Source organism: Mytilus edulis, unplaced genomic scaffold, assembly GCF_963676685.1.
Source record: "Mytilus edulis unplaced genomic scaffold, xbMytEdul2.2 SCAFFOLD_314, whole genome shotgun sequence".
Lineage (NCBI taxonomy): Eukaryota > Metazoa > Mollusca > Bivalvia > Mytilida > Mytilidae > Mytilus > Mytilus edulis.
Genome location: NW_027267959.1, coordinates 22559 through 44312, shown reverse-complemented (window position 1 = coordinate 44312; position 21754 = coordinate 22559). Strand labels below are relative to the sequence as shown.

The 21754-nt window shown below is 32.2% G+C and overlaps 1 protein-coding gene across 1 annotated transcript; it reads left to right on the top strand.

Moving 5' to 3' along the window:
- The first annotated feature begins 5294 nt into the window (after positions 1-5294).
- LOC139506399 (uncharacterized) lies at positions 5295-11471 on the top strand. The gene is made up of 2 exons (XM_071295451.1): positions 5295-5388; positions 8791-11471. The coding sequence occupies exons 1-2, from the start codon at positions 5334-5336 to the stop codon at positions 10731-10733; spliced, it is 1998 nt and encodes a 665-aa protein (XP_071151552.1). The 5' UTR covers positions 5295-5333; the 3' UTR covers positions 10734-11471.
- The last annotated feature ends 10283 nt before the right edge of the window (positions 11472-21754 follow it).

The window sequence follows — 21754 nt, the reverse complement described above, 5'->3', positions numbered from 1 at the left end:
TTGATAGTTTGGATAAATGTTTTACATTGTTATAAATACAATATGAGAATTTGAGTCAAATCGGTGAATATGAATTTGGCAGTTAGTGCCCTTTTAACGGTCGTAAACTATTACAATTGCTGATTATATCAAGCTTCCAATATTTGTAGCCTGGTATGTGTTTTCTCTCAATTGATTCATGACTTTGGTGTACTACTGTTGCATTTATTTAGATGTTTTACAGTTGACACATTAAAATAAGTTGTCACTTTTTCATTCGATGTCAATACATCATATTGACTATTTCTTTAATACTATAATCCCTTTGTCCGACTAGACCTACAATTACCTTGGTTCAAAGGTTATTAGAATGTTTAGTTCTATTTTTATCAAGCATGCGTTAAGTGATGCATCTTGATAATCGTTAAATGCATTCGTGTACTCGTAAAGCGTTAAAAGAAAACAAATGTAAGGAGACATGTATTTGCATAGCGTCCCTTTAACATTTGTCATAATGACAATACTCACTTTGTTGTTGTACTGTTGGTTGAGCTGAAGAAAAAAGTAAAGTGAAACAATTCACTTTTCAAACTAAATGTATTTTTGAAAATTGTTTCAAAATACCGGTTTTCTAGTTATTTGTTTAATATAAACAAAAGTCAGTCCAACATCCGAATTCTCCTTTTTCATTGATTTTTTTTTTTACTAAAATGTACATGCATATGCAGGTGCACAAATTGTCATATGTTAGTTATAGGCCAACCTTTTCATAAGAAATGTTGGCTTTTGCATCACTTTGCGTGCTTTGTCGTCTGTCGTCGTCCGTCCGGTGTAAACTATTTCAAACACCATCTCCTCTGAAACGGCTGAAGCAATTCCACCAAAAGTGAAGCTCAATGATCCTTATGGTATTTAAAATTAACTAATTTATTATCTGTTTTGTGAATAAAAAACATTGCCGGCCATGGCTTAAAAAACATAGGGATAAAATGCAGTTTTTGGGGCTTATACATAACTTGTGCGACTAAATGTGAAAATCCTAATCAAGTCTTGGTAAAACATGTTAATTTGTGTAACAATCAGAGTTAAATGTACAACGCATGAATTGTGAACTCTAAGTTTGTTTGATCTTGTGGAATGTCTTGTTTGTGGAACATATTTTACTTTAGGTAGTTACGTAACCAACTTATAACCACAATTGGAGCAAAGATGATCCATTCAAAATGGAAGATTCATTAAAATTATATAATTATTTAAACATGTTATATACAAGCTTAAGTTACGTTAAAATACTACCGACAAAACAATATATTTTGATTAATTTTTATCATTTGAAGCAGAAGGAAATGTTGAAGGGTCTTTACATAGAGACGTTTACTTTTAAAAAAAATAGAATAAGACGGAAAAAGTCGAGGAAAAACAACGCGATGTATACAAAGCGTCGTCAAATAAAAAATCATGAAATCTATTCAACTATTATTTTTGCAAACATTCTCCATTTCCATTCTCAATTTTATATCATCAAAATTTCATATTGGATGTTCTTACTTTTTCAATGACAGCTTACATGTGTCAGACTTCTTTTTAAATTCAACCTGCTTCGCAGATTTCTTTTTGTCTTATTTGCAATTGCATGTCGTTAGATAAGAGAGATATCTGCAATTTCTGGGAAAGACATACTTTTGATAATTTTGAAAAAAATGTTTTTTAAACTGATTTTCTCATTCAAGCTATATCAGTCGTGTATTGCTGCTTACACTTATCTGCTCTTATCTCCAATATCAAACCGGCATTGATGAATATAATATTTCTGGCATCAATTTTTAAATGAGAATATATATTGGTTGATTGCTAATTTTGACCACGAAAAAAGGTTTTCCGCCTAGGTGGAATTCAAGATGGAATGTAATGTCCGTGGTGAACAAACAACAAATTGTCGTAAATGTAATGTTAAATTATAAAATGTTTTTTTCTAATAGTGCAATACCATTTTAAGTGAACACGTCTTTCTTGATTTATAATAGATATATGTTTTTCATGGTTTAATTGCAATTGATACAAACACTAAATATATATCTAGTAGAAAACTATCTGTATTTAACTAATTTGAACATGCACAAATTGTGCCTTGATATCAACTGCGAATATTTTATAGTCTGTAAAACCTATGTGAATATAAATATATCTAGGAAGTAAGTAAACAAATAAATGTAGATGTCATTGAATAGAATGTAACTCTGGCATTTCAAACAATGACTTATGGTAGATATATATATATATATAGCCATCAAATTAAAAAAAAACAACAAAACAAAAACGATGCATTTTACTGCAAATTCTGTATATTTTAATTGTTTATTACACATCTTAAGAAATAAATTACTAGTTGTTAACTTTCATGATAGTGCTTTAGCGCAAAGTCAAGTATTTGCATATATAATCACTAGCTTATCGATTAAGCTCGTCTAATCTAAGATATATTTGACTGTTGTCCTTAACGATCAGTGGTAAATATTTCTCGTCTGTTCGGAACGAAAAGGAATTAACAATCACTATGTATGGAGTCTACTAAGATCAAGAGCTGTACATTTAGAATGACAATGTAAAATAAGGGTATATGTCATAGAGAAAGACGTTTGGCCTTGCAATCAACCAACTTATATAGAGCTGTTGCAAAGGTTCTAAACGAGCACTAAGCATAACACATAACACACACACTGTTTTGTGTGTCTTGTCCTCGTTTTCCAGTTTCGTCATGACCTCACCTCACCTCACTTACCCTCTTTACGTCGGTCGGCAATTAAGGCCCTGATACGTTCTCCATTTGATATGGTCTTCAGTTGCTGTTCTTGCTATAGCCAAGCGGTTCCGAGTGATGTTCGTTCAGTCCGTCTCCAGGTGGTTTTGGGACGTCTAACTCTTCTTTTGCCCTCTGGTGTCCATGTCAGTTCCATTGAACATATACTGTTGGTATCCATTCTTAGTACATTGTCAATCCATCTTCAACGCCGTTGTATTATGTCACCACTTAGCTTCTGTGTCATGACATTGTCTAATTAGGCCACACCAATTTGATCCCTTGTTCGACGGACCCGCCCGCACCTATTTTTTTCAAAACAGAATTTTTTTATTTTTTTTATATTCCCGCTTCCCGCATCCGGAATTGTAATCATGTCCATTTCCCGCACCGTTTTTTTGTAAATATTATAAAAAGATATCAACATTTGTTAAATTTATCACAGTCTAACCTGTATATAACGATTTTAAACATAAAAGCACCCCACCACACTGTGTAAATATCTGTGAGAATATTTGTTTCAGCATGAAACCTGGAGTGCTCCGATAAAAAGTTATAACAGCGGGTATTTCCGTGAAGAACAAAAAATTGGTTTCTTTCCCCCTTCCTTATATTCCCTATCAAGAAATGATCGTTGTTAGAATAAAGTACAAAGAACTTCTGAAGGATTTGCCTTCAACTGGAATTATATTGTATGCTGGTGAAACAAAACTATCCGTAGCCGCTGCATGTTTATGCACCCGTCCTGATTGATTCAGGAGCATGTCGTTCAGCAGTTATCGTTTGTTAATGTTGTTCATTGGTATTTTCCCGTTTGGATACATAAATTAGATCGTGGGTTTTCCTGTTCGAATTGTGTACGCTAATAATTTTTGGGGTCCTTTATAGCTTGCTGTTTGGTCTGTATCAAAGCCCTGTGTAAAAAGCCGTACTTTGACCTGTGTTTGTTATTATCAGGTTGAGAACAACCCTCCCTCAGACAAGGAGTCATTTTACTGATGTAGAAAAGAAAATAGAAATACCAAGGATTTGTATAGTTCTTCTATACAAAACCTTTGAACACTTAGAATTTTGTACTCAAAAAGAGGAGAGTTACATCATATTTTAAACAAATTTTTCTTAAAGAGGGGTCCACTTATTTTGAATAATATTAAACTGTTAAAGTAAATGTGATAACATGGTTAAAGTCCAGGAATATTACTAAATTCTTGGACATGTTTTGACCATTTAATACCAGATAGATATATAGTTTTATGAGAAAATATGAGCCCTTTTGTACAAACAAATATATTATAACTTATATTGATCCCTCATAAAACATGTAAAAGGGATATTTATAACATTAAGGGGTTGCCCCCAAACTGATTATGATTTGGATGGAGAATTGTCTCATTGTCAGTCACACATACATAGACCAGATTTAATTATTTCTTGGTGAACAGGGAAAAATACTTCAGAAATTAAAGAAATGTCAAAGTACAAGTGATAAATCAAATTTTAATATTGTCAAAACCTATTATTTTATGTTTACAAAAAAAAATTATAATCGCTCGCCTTTACTTTTCAAGCTTCGCCTCAAAAATTTGCAAATTAAATATTTTTTTATTAAAATTTTCAAATCGCTCGCTCGCCCCAAATTTTGGAGTCCAAAAATCCGTAGAACAAGAAATTAAATTGGTGTGGCCTTATTAGTTTGAATACTTTTTTATTGTCATCCTTGGCCTCTCTTGTATAAACATGGCTACTGAATTTTAATATCAACATCAGCTGTAAGAAATTTCTTAATAAATCTGACAATTCAATACAAGTATAAATAGCTATATTACATATGGTTAAGCATTATATTGTTTTCATTGGATATGACGATCACGTGTTTCAAATGTTATTTTAAGTATCTGACGCCATGTTTCTATTTTTACGTATATCGACGCTATGTTTCTATTCATACGTATACTGGTGGTCAATATGAAAATGTTACTAATTTTAGATTTATGACGTCATGACGTCACACATGACAACCATGGAAAAGCGCCGCAAGTTTATCCGGAGATTTCAAGAAGTTTATGCTTATGCAACAAGCTATGAAGATTTTTAAAAAAATGATATTTTCCATTACATTTTAAAAATTTGGCAAATACTATTAAAAAATTCACAGAAAGAACATTGAACGTCATTTTCCTAATACATTATTTTCATATGTAATATAGAAATTGAGGACTTTCACTCAGTCCATACGTTATATACGGACCTATATTGACATTCAGACTTCGCCCTCGGTCCATATATGACGTATTGACCTCGTCAATGTTCACAATTGATAAATATCAGTTATATTTTTAACTTTCAAATACAGACTCCGAGCGAATACTACAAAACAAATCGAACTTCAACTCGATTGTTACTTATAGACAAAATTAAACTCAATCCCCCCCCCCCCCCCCCCCCCCCCCATTCCTCCAACCATTGAACATGCTACTGCATCATAAATCAAATTTATTAAATGTAATCTAATTTAAGATATCAACATTACCTTCAAATAGAATACGGAAGTAGATATATGGTTAATCATCGTTGTGAAGGTAGACATATTCAGTTATCAACAAGAATGGCAGGTAAAACATATTCAAAATCATATCACCTCTTTGGTTTGTTGGACACAGATGTTATGTAACACACTTAAGTTTAAAATATTTTTGTCACAAACATGTTAAGATCAGAGCGAAAACCATAAAATTTACAAGACAAATCGAAAGTATCAGGATCGTGACTATAATAAAAAATCTAGCTCAATGATTTGTTCTTCTGGACTCCAGTAATGAATCCACCCGGATTAAATACTAAGATATGTATAACTATATGTATAGCTTTTTCATCAATTAAGCAATCGTTTCCCAAGAAGGACATCTGTACATCAAAATTAAAATCTTATCAAGGTTATTCTAAGTTTAAATATGAATGCTAATTTGCCCTTTAAAAAGAAACGAAAGTAGATATTCAGGTTATCCCTTCTATGACGTAAATATAATGTTATAGTTATCGACTAGAATGGCAGGTAATACGTATTCAATAGATATGTCGCTCACCTCTTTGTTTGTTCAAAATAGTTTTTGCATACCAAAATGTAGTTTGCATACGGGGTATATATCTCCCAATTGATACGATATTCCCGTGCTTGCATTTCCTATCATGATTTTCTTGATAGAGGTTTGCTGCTAACAAGGAAGCTATTAAACCAAGAGTTCCAAATGGTGAAGTTGAAATCATCCCTTCGTAAATTTTACGGACGCCATCACGAGTTGGTTGACCGTTATGGAATAACCGTTTCACAAATGATATCGGATATGTTCCTTACGTCGTAACTACAATCCCCTTCCCTTTCATGAATATGACCTACCGAATTAGACAATTTACCGGATTTGTAATCACATAAGCAACACGACGGGTGCCACATGTGGAGCAGGATCTGCTTACCCTTCCGGAGCACCTGAGATCACCCCTAGTTTTTGGTGGGGTTCGTGTTGTTTATTCTTTGGTTTTCTGTGTTGTGTCGTGTGTACTGTTGTTTTTCTGTTTGTCTTTTTCATTTTTAGCCATGGCGTTGTCAGTTTGTTTTGGATTTATGAGTTTGACTGTCCCTTTGGTATCTTCCGTCCCTCTTTTAAGGTAGATTTATGCAAGGAAGCTATTAAACCAAGAGTTCCAAATGGTGAAGTTGAAATCATCCCTTCGTAAATTTTACGGACGCCATCACGAGTTGGTTGACCGTTATGGAATAACCGTTTCACAAATGATATCGGATATGTTCCTTACGTCGTAACTACAATCCCCTTCCCTTTCATGAATGTGACCTACCGAATTAGACTATTTACAGGATTTGTAATCACATAAGCAACACGACGGGTGCCACATGTGGAGCAGGATCTGCTTACCCTTCCGGAGCACCTGAGATCACCCCTAGTTTTTGGTGGGGTTCGTGTTGTTTATTCTTTAGTTTTCTATGTTGTGTCATGTGTACTATTGTTTTTCTGTTTGTCTTTTTCATTTTTAGCCATGGCGTTGTCAGTTTGTTTTAGATTTATGAGTTTGACTGTCCCTTTGGTATCTTTCGTCCCTTTTTTATGGTATACCGCCATCTTGGATTGTACAATCACAGTACAAAATCGGTCTAGTTATTTACCAAAATCTGCCAATTTGGAGACAGATTTGCAATTTCATGGTTAGACTGTTTATTTATATAAAGAAAACTTGGTGATTTATTGTATTACTCAAAATATTTAAACAAATATCACTTTTTGGTGTTTTTCAAATGAGTCTTTTAGGGGGAGATAACTCTTTAAGCAAAAAAATTATACTAGACTAAAATGGATTTTCTTTATTTTTACTTGTAGCAAGAAAACAAGTTCGGTGATACCATTTTTTCATAAGTATAGACTTTTTGAGACAGATTTTTTACTTTGTTTTTGGTGCATGATAAATTGGATATATAATTGCATTACATGTATTGTAATTTCGAACTGAGGTTTGCATCGGTTTGTTAACTCTGAAAAGTAACTTTTGATTTGTATACTACATAAATGATTGTATCGAGCTGGTATATACACTAAAATATATATGAATATAACAGATATATAAGTTTGGATGAGAAATACAATATTGAGTCCTTTTACATATGCGTCTGTTTGTTATTTGATTAGCTATATCGGGAAAGACAGTAATAATGTCTTATGCAAACACTCATTAATGATACCGGATATATGATTGTGTACTCGACAACAGAGTACTCATTAGTCAAAACAGTCAGAAGACAAAATCCTGTCGAGTTTTAAGACTTAAAAATGGAAATTACGAGAGGTTTTGCCTAGAGGCAGAAAATCCAAAGTGTTTCGAGTGATAAAATATCTATGAACAGTTGATTATGTTAATAAGTTTTAGTTGCAATAAAAGGCATCCGATCTACAAGATGTCAAGACATAAGTATTAGTTTCAATTATAAAAGCGCTTCGGACGCAATAACTTATTAAACGTGTTGTTTTATATTTTTATAAGCGTCCACATCTGTAAGATACAAAAACATAGGTTCTAGTCGCAATGATAAGCATCCAGGCCCAAGAGATAACAAGAAAAGTTTTCGTCGCAATAATAAACATCTAGGCCGAAAGTAGAGTCAAAATATACCAAATGTACATTCAAACTCATACGTCGAAAATAAACTGACACCGCCATAGCTAAAAAGCAAAAGACAAATAGACAAACAATAGTACACTAAACACAACATAGAAAAGTAAACACTGAGCAACACTAACCCCACCAAAAGCAGGGAGATTTCATGTGCTCCAAAAGAATATCAAATCCTGCCGAACATTCGGCACCCGTCGTGTTGCTCATGTTATAAGTCTAAATCGGTACGTCATATTGGGGAAAAGGTGACGGAATTGTTGTAACAACAATAGGAACATATCAGCTATCATCTGTGAAACGGATATTCTTTAACAGTCAATCAACTGGTGATGCCGTTTGTTTAATTTACCAAGTGGTGATTTCAACATCAAAACTTGGAACTCTTGGTTTAATATTTTCCTTGTGAGCAGCAACCCTATAACAATTTGACAAAAGGGATATTTGATTTTCGAGGTTTAAGACAACCACAAGAATACTGGGCAAGGGATTATCTCCCAAAGGTAAAAAAATAGGAAAAAAATAGATTATGATTATACTAAGTACCATTTCTTGTAAAATATTTTTTCGTATGCCGTTACATTTTGTATTTTCCTTTTGATACTGATATTTTCCCACAATGATTTATCTAGCATTTATTTGATTTTCTACTGGCAGCTTCAATTTAGCATTTTTCTTGCCTCGGGATTGTTTCCAGTTCGAAATTGTCCTTTAAATATTCACTACGGACATTTTCGAACTCTCATCCTAAATTAACTGCATGGATACTAATTAAAAAGTGGTGATTTTTAAGGTTTTAATTGCATTATTCTTATTCTTTTTCTTTTTGTATATTCCAGAAACTGCAAACCAATATACATCAGTAGCTCTTTATAGGTATATGTGTCAGAATGTTGTCGGAACAGAGGAGCATGTAAAAACAATCAGAATGATGAACGCTGCCAGAGACGATTTACAAAGTGACAATGAAATTGCACTAATTACCAGTGGAAGTTTTGGAGAGGGACTCGAAATGCGAGGTAGTGATTTAGATATGATGATGGTTATAAAATTTATTGAGGTTTGCGAAGACGCAAACGTTGGATATAAAAATACCAGAATATCTTTTATAATGGACACAGAAGATACCCTGCCAGGTTTCGCCAAGTTACGTCTAGTGCATAGTAATGATCAGAGTATCTTTGAAATGTGTGACGAGATAGGAAGTGATTACTACATTCCAAATTATTCACTGAGAGAACGATTTGTAAACAAAGATTTCCCGATTGTTCATGGTCCATGTTTAAACACGGAAAAAGATGGGGCACTTGATTTGGTATTATGCTTACGAAATAAATCATGGATAACACCAGCAAACAAATGGATAACACGAATGTCAAATACCTCATGGCCTGGATACGATGTGAAACAGTCTGTTATTAAACACGGTGTACTTTTTGTTCCAATAGGTGTAAAAGGATCTACTACAGAAGAATTAGAATGGCGGATATCCTTTTCCGCTGGAGAAAAACTTTTGATTTATACATTTACGCATACTCAGCTACTTTGCTATGTTCTTATGAAAATTCTTCTGAAAGATGTTATATCTCAAGACTTAGATGTTAAAGATTTGCTTTGTTCATATTTCATGAAAACCGTTATGTTTTGGATCTCGGAGGAATTGTCTACATCAATATGGAAACCTGAAAACTTGATATCGTGTTTCATGAGATGTTTTAGAAGGCTTATATATCTTGTTGAATACTCAGTGTGTCCACACTATTTCATTCCAAAGAATAATTTATTTGAGAATAAAATTAAAGGACAATCACAGCAAATTCTTTCAAATAAGTTGAATATTTTAAACAGTTATGGTTGGCGATGTATCTTATTTTCAAACCAATTTTCAAATTTCGATGTATTAGCATATGGAATTAGCAAAGAGCCACGTTGTTTACACGTCCAAAGTGTTCAAGTACTATTATGTTCAATTATGCATTATGCAGACAATTTTTCGTGGACTAATTACCTGATTTTAGAAAAAGGTATACAAAGAATATTGTCAATAACAAGTTCCAAAATAAAATACCTATACGCGAACTATATGTCTACATTATGTTGCAAAGGTAACCAATTATTACCATTTGATGATACATCCGATAATAAATCTACTTATAAACATTACAAAACCAATATACATAATGTGTTGCTGAGTACGCGCCATGATGCTGTATCTGGTTGGTTGTGGTTAGCTTCATTATTCTATAAAAGGAAAGAATACAAAGAAGCTGTTGCAGTCCTCCAGTATTGTCTTTCAAAATGCACACCGGAAAAACTTTACCGAGGCATGAATTTGTCACATTATCATAAAGAATTATTCAATTGGCCTTTATTTAGGAAGATGACTACTGTTCAGTTGTTGAAATTTCTGCATTTAGACTGTGTGCTGTTTTTTTCTAACTCTCTGTTGCTAGTACCGGATGAATTACGAATCGACGGAGAAGTCGACCACGTCATTATAGGTGCATTGGTATATGTGCATTTCCTTATTTTCCTGTGTAATTATAATCTTCACAATACCAAACAATGTTTGGATTCTCTCACAGATCTTCAACTGACCATAGAGAAAAACTATTTAATAGCAAATTTATTTCAAAAAGCTAAATCTTACAACATGCTAGGCATACTTTTTCAATTAGTAGGCGATACAGAATCAGCAAGACATGTATTTGAGCTATCATATACATTATATCCAGATCCCAAAGAAAATGATGCATTAAGGAGATTATCATTGATTGGTTGAACATAATCATACGTTTTGATATTTTTCCATTGGTGAAGAAGAAAAAGAGGGACGAAAGATACCAGAGGGACAGTCAAATTCATAAATTGAAAATAAACTGACAACGCCATGGCTAAGAATGAAAAAGACGAATAGACAAACAATAGTACACATGAAACAACATAAAAAAACTAAAAAAAAGTAACACGAAGCCCACCAAAAACTAGGGGTTAACTCAGGTGCTCCGGAAGGGCAAGCAGATCCTGCTCCACATGTTACACCCGTCGACTTGCTCATGTTATAACAAATCTGGTAAATAGTCTATTTCGGTAGTTTATTATTATATATTGTAGTTATTTTTTTAAGAATTGAATGCTTCTTTTTGTAACTTCATTGGGGTGTAAAATCGTTGATTGTAGTTCATTTTGTTTAAAGAACGAATGCGCTTCATTCTAAAAGTGTACGCACGGTCAACGCTTTTGTATCCCTATGAAATTACTGAAAGTAGCATTCAATACTTATGATCACATTTTTTCGCTATGATTATGAAAACACCATGACAATCAAGTTTTTCTTTTATTTACCTGTGTACTGTGTAATTGTGGAAACGTGGATCATTATAAATGTTCCTATTCATTTTGAAATAAATGTTGACTTCAGAATGACTAGAGATTGATGTTAGCCAATCAAAATAACGTATTTCAATGAAACATACATCGTATGTAATTATTTATTTATAATAATCTGTATATGTAAGAATTAAATGCTTTTTTCACATTTCTATTACGCTGTAAAAGTGTTGACGGGCACATTTTGTATGAAAAGTTGATGAGCCTTTATAAAACAAGCATGAAATTAAAAAGTTAAATCAAGCTTTTTGGTGTTTTTTTTTATATCCATTGTTTTACATTGTCCCTGAAAGCACGTGCATGCATAGCAATTTCATTGTTTTAACTCCTTCGCATCGTTTTATATTTCATCGAATTAAAAACAAAAGTGTTATCAGATGACGTAGAAAGATGCATGTGTTGTCGTCGCATGCACTTTCCTTTTTAAGCACAAACAGAAAGTAGAAAAGACAGCATGTAAAAAGATGTGGGAATGATAACTATTGCGAACTGTTTACTCTTCCTCTATTTAATTGAACTTGCTTCATTACTTCTGTAAACCATCTTATTTTCGCGACGTTCATGAATATAAAAGGAACGCGACTAAAACTCATCGCGAATAAATACGGAATTTGCTAGACTATGCTAGAAAATAGGTACAGTTCGAACCAGACGAACCAGAGCTGGACGTCTGAATATATCAAAGTTATTAGATCATGCATTCAGAAGCGCACTCAGAAACTACGATGTGCTTTGAGCACAATGGTTTCTAACCCTTTCAAGAATCCGGAGGTTGTTGATGCATTATCCTCTTTGCATGACAAATATGTCGTTATTCCAGCAGATGAAACCTCTAATGATATTGTCTTTATATGTATAAGCCATTATTTGCAATGTCTCAGAGTTTGGAATAAACAGCAAACTAATTATCCTACATATTCTTTAACACCATTTACAATAACCGTTTCACAAATGATATCGGATATGTTCCTTACGTCGTAACTACAACCCCCTTCCCTTTCATGAATGTGACCTACCGAATTAGACTATTTACCGGATTTGTAATCACATACGCAACACGACGGGTGCCACATGTGGAGCTGGATCTGCTTACCCTTCCGGAGCACCTGAGATCACCCCTAGTTTTTGGTGGGGTTCGTGTTGTTTATTCTTTAGTTTTCTATGTTGTGTCATGTGTACTATTGCTTTTCTGTTTGTCTTTTTCATTTTTAGCCATGGCGTTGTCAGTTTGTTTTAGATTTATGAGTTTGACTGTCCCTTTGGTATCTTTCGTCCCTCTTTTCTTTTACAAAGGATGAAAGTTTACAAAATCACAAATTTGTTCTATCTTTTGGTCATTTTGTCCGATCAATGTGGCTATTGTACAAATACTCAAGGTCCATTTAAATAATCTGCACAACTAACTGGATAATTATCTCAAATTTTGTTCAGAATTTGAAACACTGTCGTCATACTTCGAGCCATTAAGAAGAGTTTTTACATAATTTTGTAGATCATCTCGAATTCTATTTCTCAGACATATAAAACAGTGAGTTTTCTTTTCTTGGTTTTTTTAGATCTTTTTTTAATCCATACACACACTTGATAAATATATTATATCCTTTTTGAAGAGAGCTGGAAGAAAGCTAAAAATACAACGAACCTGTTAAACATTGCCTTTTTAATGTGGATCAGCGGTATATATTTCCTCAGACCAAATTTTCTTGTACTTTGCCATAATAAAGATTTACCATGATTTAATCAAAAATATGATTACAAGTATGAGATTACCGTGCTATTTGTTCAAGTTTGAATTCTTGCAAAATTGATATTTGCAAGGATTGTAATAAAAAACACATTCGTGTGACTAAAAGAAATCTATGAAATAGAATTTTGACATAAATTACGAGAATATAGGTTTTTTAATATGCTTTAAGAAAAGAAAACAAATAAAGGGTGTCACCGAATTTGTTTTCTTGTTATAAGTATAAAAATTTAACTATAACAGTTGTCTCTCCTTAAATGGCTTAGTTGAATAAATAAATCTTAAAAACACAAACATTTGTCATTTGTTTAAATATGCAAAGTATCACTTATTTTTCTTTATAAAAATAAACATTCTTACATATAAATTGCAAATCTGTCTAAAAAATTGCAGATTTAGGCAACGAACTAGTCCGATTATGTATTGCTATTGTACAATCCAAGATGACGGTTCATAGTGAATCTATGAGTATTTTTTTCGTTTGGAATTTTTACTTTTATATCATCTGAATCAATTATCATACAGATATATATCATCTTGTTTAGTGCATATCACTACGTTTACTATTTGTCTTTTCACCAACTGTCTTATTTTTTCCCACCTTTTGTTACCCCTTCTTTTTTTGGGGTAAAAGAGTTTTATGTTCCGCCCCTGCAGGTAGAAAAAGCCTGGTTTAAAGTCGAGAATAATCTGCGCAGAATTTCAAAGTAAAAAAAAAAACATGGTCATTTAACTCTTGTTGTCTCAGAGTATAAATTGATCATGATAGTCCAATAAAACTAAGTTTGAACCTAAAACTAATTTCAACAGAAAATATTTTAGTTCAAATCTACAGCATTAAGCCCCTAATATACACAGAAAAAAATCTCATAAAATCTAACTAATTTTGCATTTTTTATTTCTTATGGAAATTAACATTGGAAAGGGAGATAACTCCACAAAAATGAGTCCTTTTTTGTCAATTTTTGGTTGATTTTCTTAAAATTTAGGTAAAATATAATTAGGTAAAATGTGATACTTTGATTTGGTTATAAGTTCGTATTTGACTACATTATGTAATTTTCTGCTCATGAAATGTACAAAACTGAAGTTTTATGGGTGTTATTTTTTTGTGCACATTTTTCATTAAAGAAATTTCAAATTTATGGCTTTGTGACCATTTTGAAAAAATAATGTGAATATTTGGTACTGTTTATATCTGTAAATTATATTTGTGCAGCATCTACCTTGTTTAAACAAAAATGTAAACCAAAAAAAGAAGAATATATGCTTAATTAGTATTATTCATTTTGAGATTATTTACATGATGAAAAATCTAATAAATGGTCAACTAATGAATTATGAAATCTAGGTTTTAGCTTTACAAAAAGATATGAAAAAAACTTTAGAGTTGTTCTTTATACTCTAAAGACGGTTAAAATATCAAGAATCAATACAATCTGCTGAATAGAAGCAATAAAGTTATAATTTTGTATGATCAATTTATATTGATGTTTCTGACATTTTGCAGAGTTATCTCCCATATCAATGCAAATCTCCATAGGAATTTTAAAACCATTATTTTTTAGTTTTCCTCAAGTTAGATTTTATGGGACTTTTTTCTGTGTATATTTGGGGTATAATGCTAAAAATTAAAACTCAAATATCTTCTGCTGCAATTACTTCAAGGTTAGGGTCAAATTTATGGTGACTATGTGGAACGCATCTATCCAATCGAACTAGAGATAAAGGATACTACAGATACAGTTAAGTCGGCTTCATATCTTGACTTACATCTAGAAATTGACAATGAGGGTCGGTTGAAAACAAAACTTTACGACAAAAGAGATGATTTCAGCTTTCCAATTGTGAACTTTCCATTTCTAAGTAGCAACATTCCAGCAGCACCTGCATACGGGGTATATATGGTTGCAATTCGATAAACATTATTTTAATCTAAATACAGATATATTTCTTGGTTGCAATTCGATAAACATTATTTTAATCTAAATACAGATATATTTCTATGTTTGGCATATATTATACCTGCAACCTCATTTTATGTTGACCAATCAGAAGACGACACACTTGAAAACATAGAAAAAGATATTATTAAATTTAGTCAACAAGGTAGTATTATATTGTGTGGGGACTTAAATGCAAGGACAGGGTCAGAGCCAGATTTTATAATTAATGATGTTAATGATACACATATACCAATGTATGATAATTATAGTTGTGATGTTATTCAAGAAAAAAGATGTAGTTATGATATGAAAGTAGATTCAAGAGGTAAACAACTTCTGGATTTGTGTATTGCGTCCAAATTACGTATTTTAAATGGGAGAATGTGGGGCGATTCTTATGGTAAATACACCGGTATGAAAGCAGTGGGTAGTAGTGTGGTTGACTATGTTATCGTGTCAGAAGACTTGATTGCAGACACTTTATTTTTTCATGTTGCTGATTTTTTATCAACTCTGTCAGACTGTCACTGTAAACTAACATTTGGCATGTTAGCTAGTTATTCACATAAAAATAATGAGCAAGACATTACTATTTTATTTCCAGGAAAATATATATGGTCAGAAACTTCTACACAAAAACTTCAAGATACTTTATGCCAGCCAAATATTAAAAACAGTATTAAAAAATTTTTAGACTCAAAAATTAATCTTTCAGAGGACTATATTGAACAAGCGGCTAATGAATGTTTTAATATAATAGATATCGCTGCTAGTAAATGTTTAATATTTCGTAAAACAAAATTAAAAGGTGTACGTAAACATAAAAATAAAAAATGGTTTGACATAGACCTAGTACAAAAACGTAAAAGTCTTATTTCTAAAGGTAAGCTATTATCAAAATTCCCGTGGGACCCAATTATAAAAGGGTCTTACTATAAATGTTATAGAGAGTATAATAAGCTACGTAAATATAAAGAAAGGAAATTTAAACAAAACATTCTTGACAGTCTGGATAATCTAAGGGATAATAATCCAAAGAGTTATTGGAATCTCATTAAAGAATTAAAAGAAGACAATTCGGATGGTCCAGAAAATTCTATTCAAAGTAATGTCTGGTTTTCATATTTTCAATCTTTAAATTTTAACTCTGACAAATTTAAAGACAGATTAGAGGAAATTAGTAAAAAAGTAAAAAATTTAGAAAAAAATTCAACTTTCTGTGAACTAGATTACAAAATTACCCTAAAAGAAATTTTAGATGCTATAAATAAACTAAAGAATAATAAAGCTGCAGGATTGGATGGTATTCCAAATGAGATATTAAAAGCTGGGGGAAGTATATTTGCACCTGTTTTGCAGAAACTTTTTAATTAAGTATTCTGCTCTGGAAAATACCCTCACAAATGGGCGTTATCTTATTTATGTCCAATTTTTAAAGCAGGGAGTCCTAGTAAACCTGAAAATTACAGAGGCATAGCAATAAATTCATGCATTGGAAAATTATTTAACAGTATTCTTAATAAAAGACTTGACATTCATCTTGATAAAAATAATATCATTCATCCATGTCAGATTGGTTTTTCAAAAAGAGTAGAACATCTGATCATATGTTTGTTTTAAAAACCATATTAGATAAATATACTAACAAAAAAGGGGGGGAAATCTATGCTTGCTTTGTGGACTTTAAAAAAGCTTTCGACAGGGTCATACACTGTGGTATTAAATATAAATTATTGGAAAATAACATATCTGGAAAATTTTATACTATTTTAAAAGATATGTACAGCAAGAATGAAATGTCTGTGAAAGTGGGCAATGTATTAACACCATCTTTCAGTTCACTAGTTGGGGTAAGACAAGGGGATGTTCTAAGTCCAAACTTATTTAAGCTTTTCATTAACGATCTGCCTCCAAAATTTGAGCCAAGTCCAGATGCTGTTGATATCAATGGGCGTAGAATTGATTGTCTTATGTACGCTGATGACATTATTGTATTATCAAACACTAAAAAAGGTCTTCAAAACCGACTTGATATATTGCATACTTATTGTATTGACTGGTGTCTAGATGTAAACTTGTCCAAAACAAAAGTTTTAATTTTTAACAAGCCTGGAAAATTTTTAAAGGAATCATTTTATTTAGATAAAGAGGCTATAGAATGTGTTAATAAATGTAAATATTTAGGGATAGTCTTTACTTCTAGTGGTCTTTTTCAACAGGGGAAAGAAGAGCTATTAAAAAAATCCTTAAAGGCAAAATTTAAATTACAAAAATCCATGTCAGCTTGTAATCCAAGTATTGATACTGCAATTCATTTATATGATCACACAATAAAACCAATTTTATTATATTGTAGTGAAATTTGGGGTTCATTTAAAATTAACTCTGCTGCTTGCAAGAAAAAAAGTGATTATCTATTTGAGTTAATCTACATAAATGATTATTTGGAAAAATCACATTTCAGATATTTAAAGTATATTCTTGGTGTAAATAAGAAAGCCTCAAATTTAGCAGTGTTATCAGAGGTTGCAAGATTTCCTCTTTATTTTTCTGTCATTATATCTATGGTAAAATATGTACACAGGCTTAACAAGTTGGACACAGGGTCACTTTATGATGCTTATGTTTGTAATAAAATTTTAGATGCAGAAAACATTAATTGTTGGTATTCATCTATGAAATATGTACTTCAATCACTTGATATACAAAATTTAGATACAAAGCTCAATAAATTAATTAAATTTGTAAAATGTAAACTTTGTAATAGTTTCAAAACATTTTGGTTGGTCAAAAGATCTGAAACCTTATCACAAGGTAATAGCAAATTAGAGAATTATTTCAACCTCAAGACTGACTTTGTAAAGGAGGCCTATTTATCAATTAAAGATTTTAGTATAAGAAGAGCTATATGTAAAATGAGAATAAGTGCTCATGATCTTAAAATTGAGAAAGATAGATATAATAAAAAATACATAGAGAGAACTCAACGTCTATGTCATCATTGCTTATCACATGGATCAAATTCTATTGAAGATGAGACCCATTTTACAGTAAATTGTCCATTATATGATGAACAGAGGAAATTATTATATGATAAAGCTACAACTTTTTGTACTAATTTTAAAGAACTACCTAATGATAAGAAATATTTCTGGCTGTTCACAAATGAGCATTTACCAACTCTCATGTGCCTAGGAAATTACATTATTAAAGGGTTAGAAATAAGATCCAGATGTAAACAAAATATATGAAGTAATTTAGTATTTTATTGTTATAAGATTTAATATAATAGTTATATAAAACACATGTTGTGTTAGGCTCTGATCCTGTTCATAACGTTAAAGTATGTATTAGTTTTCTGTTTTGCTTTTTCCAATCATATTGTGTTGTAAAATGATGCCCTTTATGGGTTCTTGATTAGATTAATAAAATTCTTATCTTATCTTATCTTATCTTATATCTCCCAATTGATACGATATTCCCGTGCTTGCATTTCCTATCATGATTTTCTTGATAGAGGTTTGCTGCTCACAAGAAAGCTATTAAACCAAGAGTTCCAAATGGTGAAGTTGAAATCATCCCTTCGTAAATTTTACGGACGCCATCACGAGTTGGTTGACCGTTATGGAATAACCGTTTCACAAATGATATCGGATATGTTCCTTACGTCGTAACCACAATCCCCTTCCCTTTCATGAATATGACCTACCGATTTAGACTATTTACCGGATTTGTAATCACATAAGCAACACGACGGGTGCCACATGTGGAGCAGGATCTGCTTATCCTTCCGGAGCACCTGAGATCACCCCTAGTTTTTGGTGGGGTTTGTGTTGTTTATTCTTTAGTTTTCTATGTTGTGTCGTGTGTACTATTGTTTTTCTGTTTGTCTTTTTCATTTTTAGCCATGGCGTTGTCAGTTTGTTTTGGATTTATGAGTTTGACTGTCCCTTTGGTATCTTTCGTCCCTCTTTTATGCTAGATTGACTGGACTATGAGGATTTCGTGTGCATTCTAAAAAATATAATTAATAAAACATTGAACTGAACAATTTCACGTTTGATTTATTTATTCAGCCAAAAAGAATTAATGTAAGATAATTCCTAAACTAATTTGCTTTATGAATAACAAAATAATATAGTAAAGTCCGATATTGCTTCTACGTCTAGACGTTATAGCAAAAACCGCAAAACAGACATCAGACCCACATACCGTGTAGTCGGCTATACCTAATAAAGGTCCCGAAATGACAAATGTAAAACAATTCAAACGATAAAACTATGTACAAAATCATAAAAGAAAAACAAATATGGTACTGGAATACAGGAATAATCACTGAATTAAGGCTTCTAACATGGGACAGGCACAAACAGAATGTGGCGGGGTTAAACTATTTTTAAGGCAACAACTCTCCCCCTAAAATGGCACAGTGGTGTAAAGTACAACATAAAAAAACCTATAAAAATCAGCTGAAAAGAGCTTAACTAATGACATGTATACAAAGCAGAAATTTTCTAACAATAACAAAGAGTGGATGTGTAAGGGTACTTATACATCCCAACAAAAAAAACACTTTGCACTGATCTGTGAGTACAACTAATGAGGAAAATCATGCTTCAAAGACTAAAATAAGGCGGCCAAATCAGAAATTCGCTGCAGACAAAGTACGACCATCAACACGTAGCCTTCGCTAACAGCAAATATAAAGCTATAAAGGGTCCCAAAATGACCAGTGTAAAACAGTTCAAACAGAAAAAAACAACGCTCTATCGATCTTATCTTAATAAAAACGAGAAACGAAAAACAGGTATGAACTACATGAAACGACAACCAATGAACAACAGGCAGGTTGTATATTTAAGAAGCCTGCGCCAGAGAGGGTATACATGACATCAATTAAAGTATATGTTTTCAATAAAGCTGAATCATCCCGACGTATTGATTAGGGTCGTGACCCATACAACTATCGTCAACAGGTGCAGATCTCAGATTTTGAAAATGCATGGGAGATCGCAAGCCAATACTTGAAGTGATAATTGGAAGAAGTCTTTTCTTTAAAAAAAAAATTGAAACTGCGGAAACTCTTTTAGGCGTCAATGATTGGTTGGCATAGATTTTTATATTGAAACAACAAGAATGGAATATATTGCATGATATTATTGGGTGGGTTGAAGAATAGAGAATAATGGACTAAAACATAAAGAATAGGGAAGAACAGGCTGAAAAATAAAATTAGAGAACAATGGGTTTCTGCAGAGACATTTATAATACAGAAGTACATGTCTCTGGTTTCTGTAATAGAGCTGAGTAAATTTTACTGATTAATTTAGCCGATCAGATTTTTCATTATTGACGGACCGAGTTGAAGTTATAGACGGTCCCACTTGACCTTTTTATACGGTCCGAATTGACTTATAAGACGGTCCGAATTGACTTATAAGACGGTCCGAGTTAACGGTTCGAATTGACTTATTAGCGGTTTCCCGATTTGCAACCGAACCCAGTTCGTCATTGATGACCCCTCATTGATCTATTGAAATTAATTCATATATGTCCTTAATGTCAATGTATTTTTTTTATGAATCATTATAAAAAGGATTTGGATTATATTTAGCTACAACTTATTATAATTTTTATGAAGAAATGTGACTTATTCATAACAAACGATATTATGTGTACTCGATTATGCTTTCAACAAACCGTTGCTAGTAACCGTTGCAACGAACGGTTTGTAATTAAGATTTATTTCCCCTGAAATTCCACAGGCAAAAACAAGCTATATATATAGCATATTCATAATTTATCTTATGTTTGACTGTTATATTAATGTAACAGTATAAAATGGAAAAGTTGGCATATTTTAGGGGTAGGTTTTAAGAAAAGATAATAGAATAAGAGATATTTTAAAATTCATAATTGACCCCATTTAAAATGTAAAAATTTCAAAGATAAATACAAAACCTGTTTCGGTATTGATTTCGCTAAAAAAAAATATTAGAAAGTGTATGCAAGGTACTGCACAGTGACTAAATATAAACACGATGGAATAACCTTGTTGATTTTATTTAATTATCAGGAGGATTTCTTTCCATTTTGATATAATTTCAAATTGTAGGTTATTTTAATTATCTTTTATAGCATTCTTATATTTTTCTGCAAGTTGCAAAAATCATCATTCAGACGTATGAGAAATTTTACCAAAAGTTAAAAGTACGAATAAAGTATCCAATAAAAGATACACACATACAATATTGAAAGAACACAAGTGTCAGTACAATTGTATTTTAGTCATGATAACAGTGGCGGATCCAGAATTTTACATAAGTTGGGGACCACTGACTGCCAAAAGGGGGCCCGCTCCAGTCATGCTTCCCTATATAATTATTAATCATTTTTTTTCCAGAAAAGGGGTCGGACCCCCTTCTCCCTGCCCCATGCCCCCTAAATCTGACTCTGTATAATTATATGACAATTATTCTAGTCATTGATTCAGAAATAAGATGATTCAAGAAATGTGTTATTTTATTGGCAACCGAATAGAAGATACTGATTTTTCAATATTTTTCATTTTACTTTCTAGAATCGTTTCTAGAATTTTTTTTTTGAAAAAATCGAAGAATTCCCTTTTCTCACTGAAAATGAAATCTCAGCTCCCTCATCCTCAAGATACGAAAACTACGCAATTTTGACACGTTAACAAATATAATCAACACCAGTATCATG

What these genes read in the sequence shown, in the direction of transcription:
- LOC139506399 (XM_071295451.1), top strand. Translation starts at nt 5,334, where the DNA reads ATGGTTAATCATCGTTGTGAAGGTAGACATATTCAGTTATCAACAAGA. An exon ending in GTTATCAACAAGAATGGCAG is followed by an intron (nt 5,389 to 8,790) that starts GTAAAACATATT and finishes TGTATATTCCAG; the next exon opens with AAACTGCAAACCAATATACA.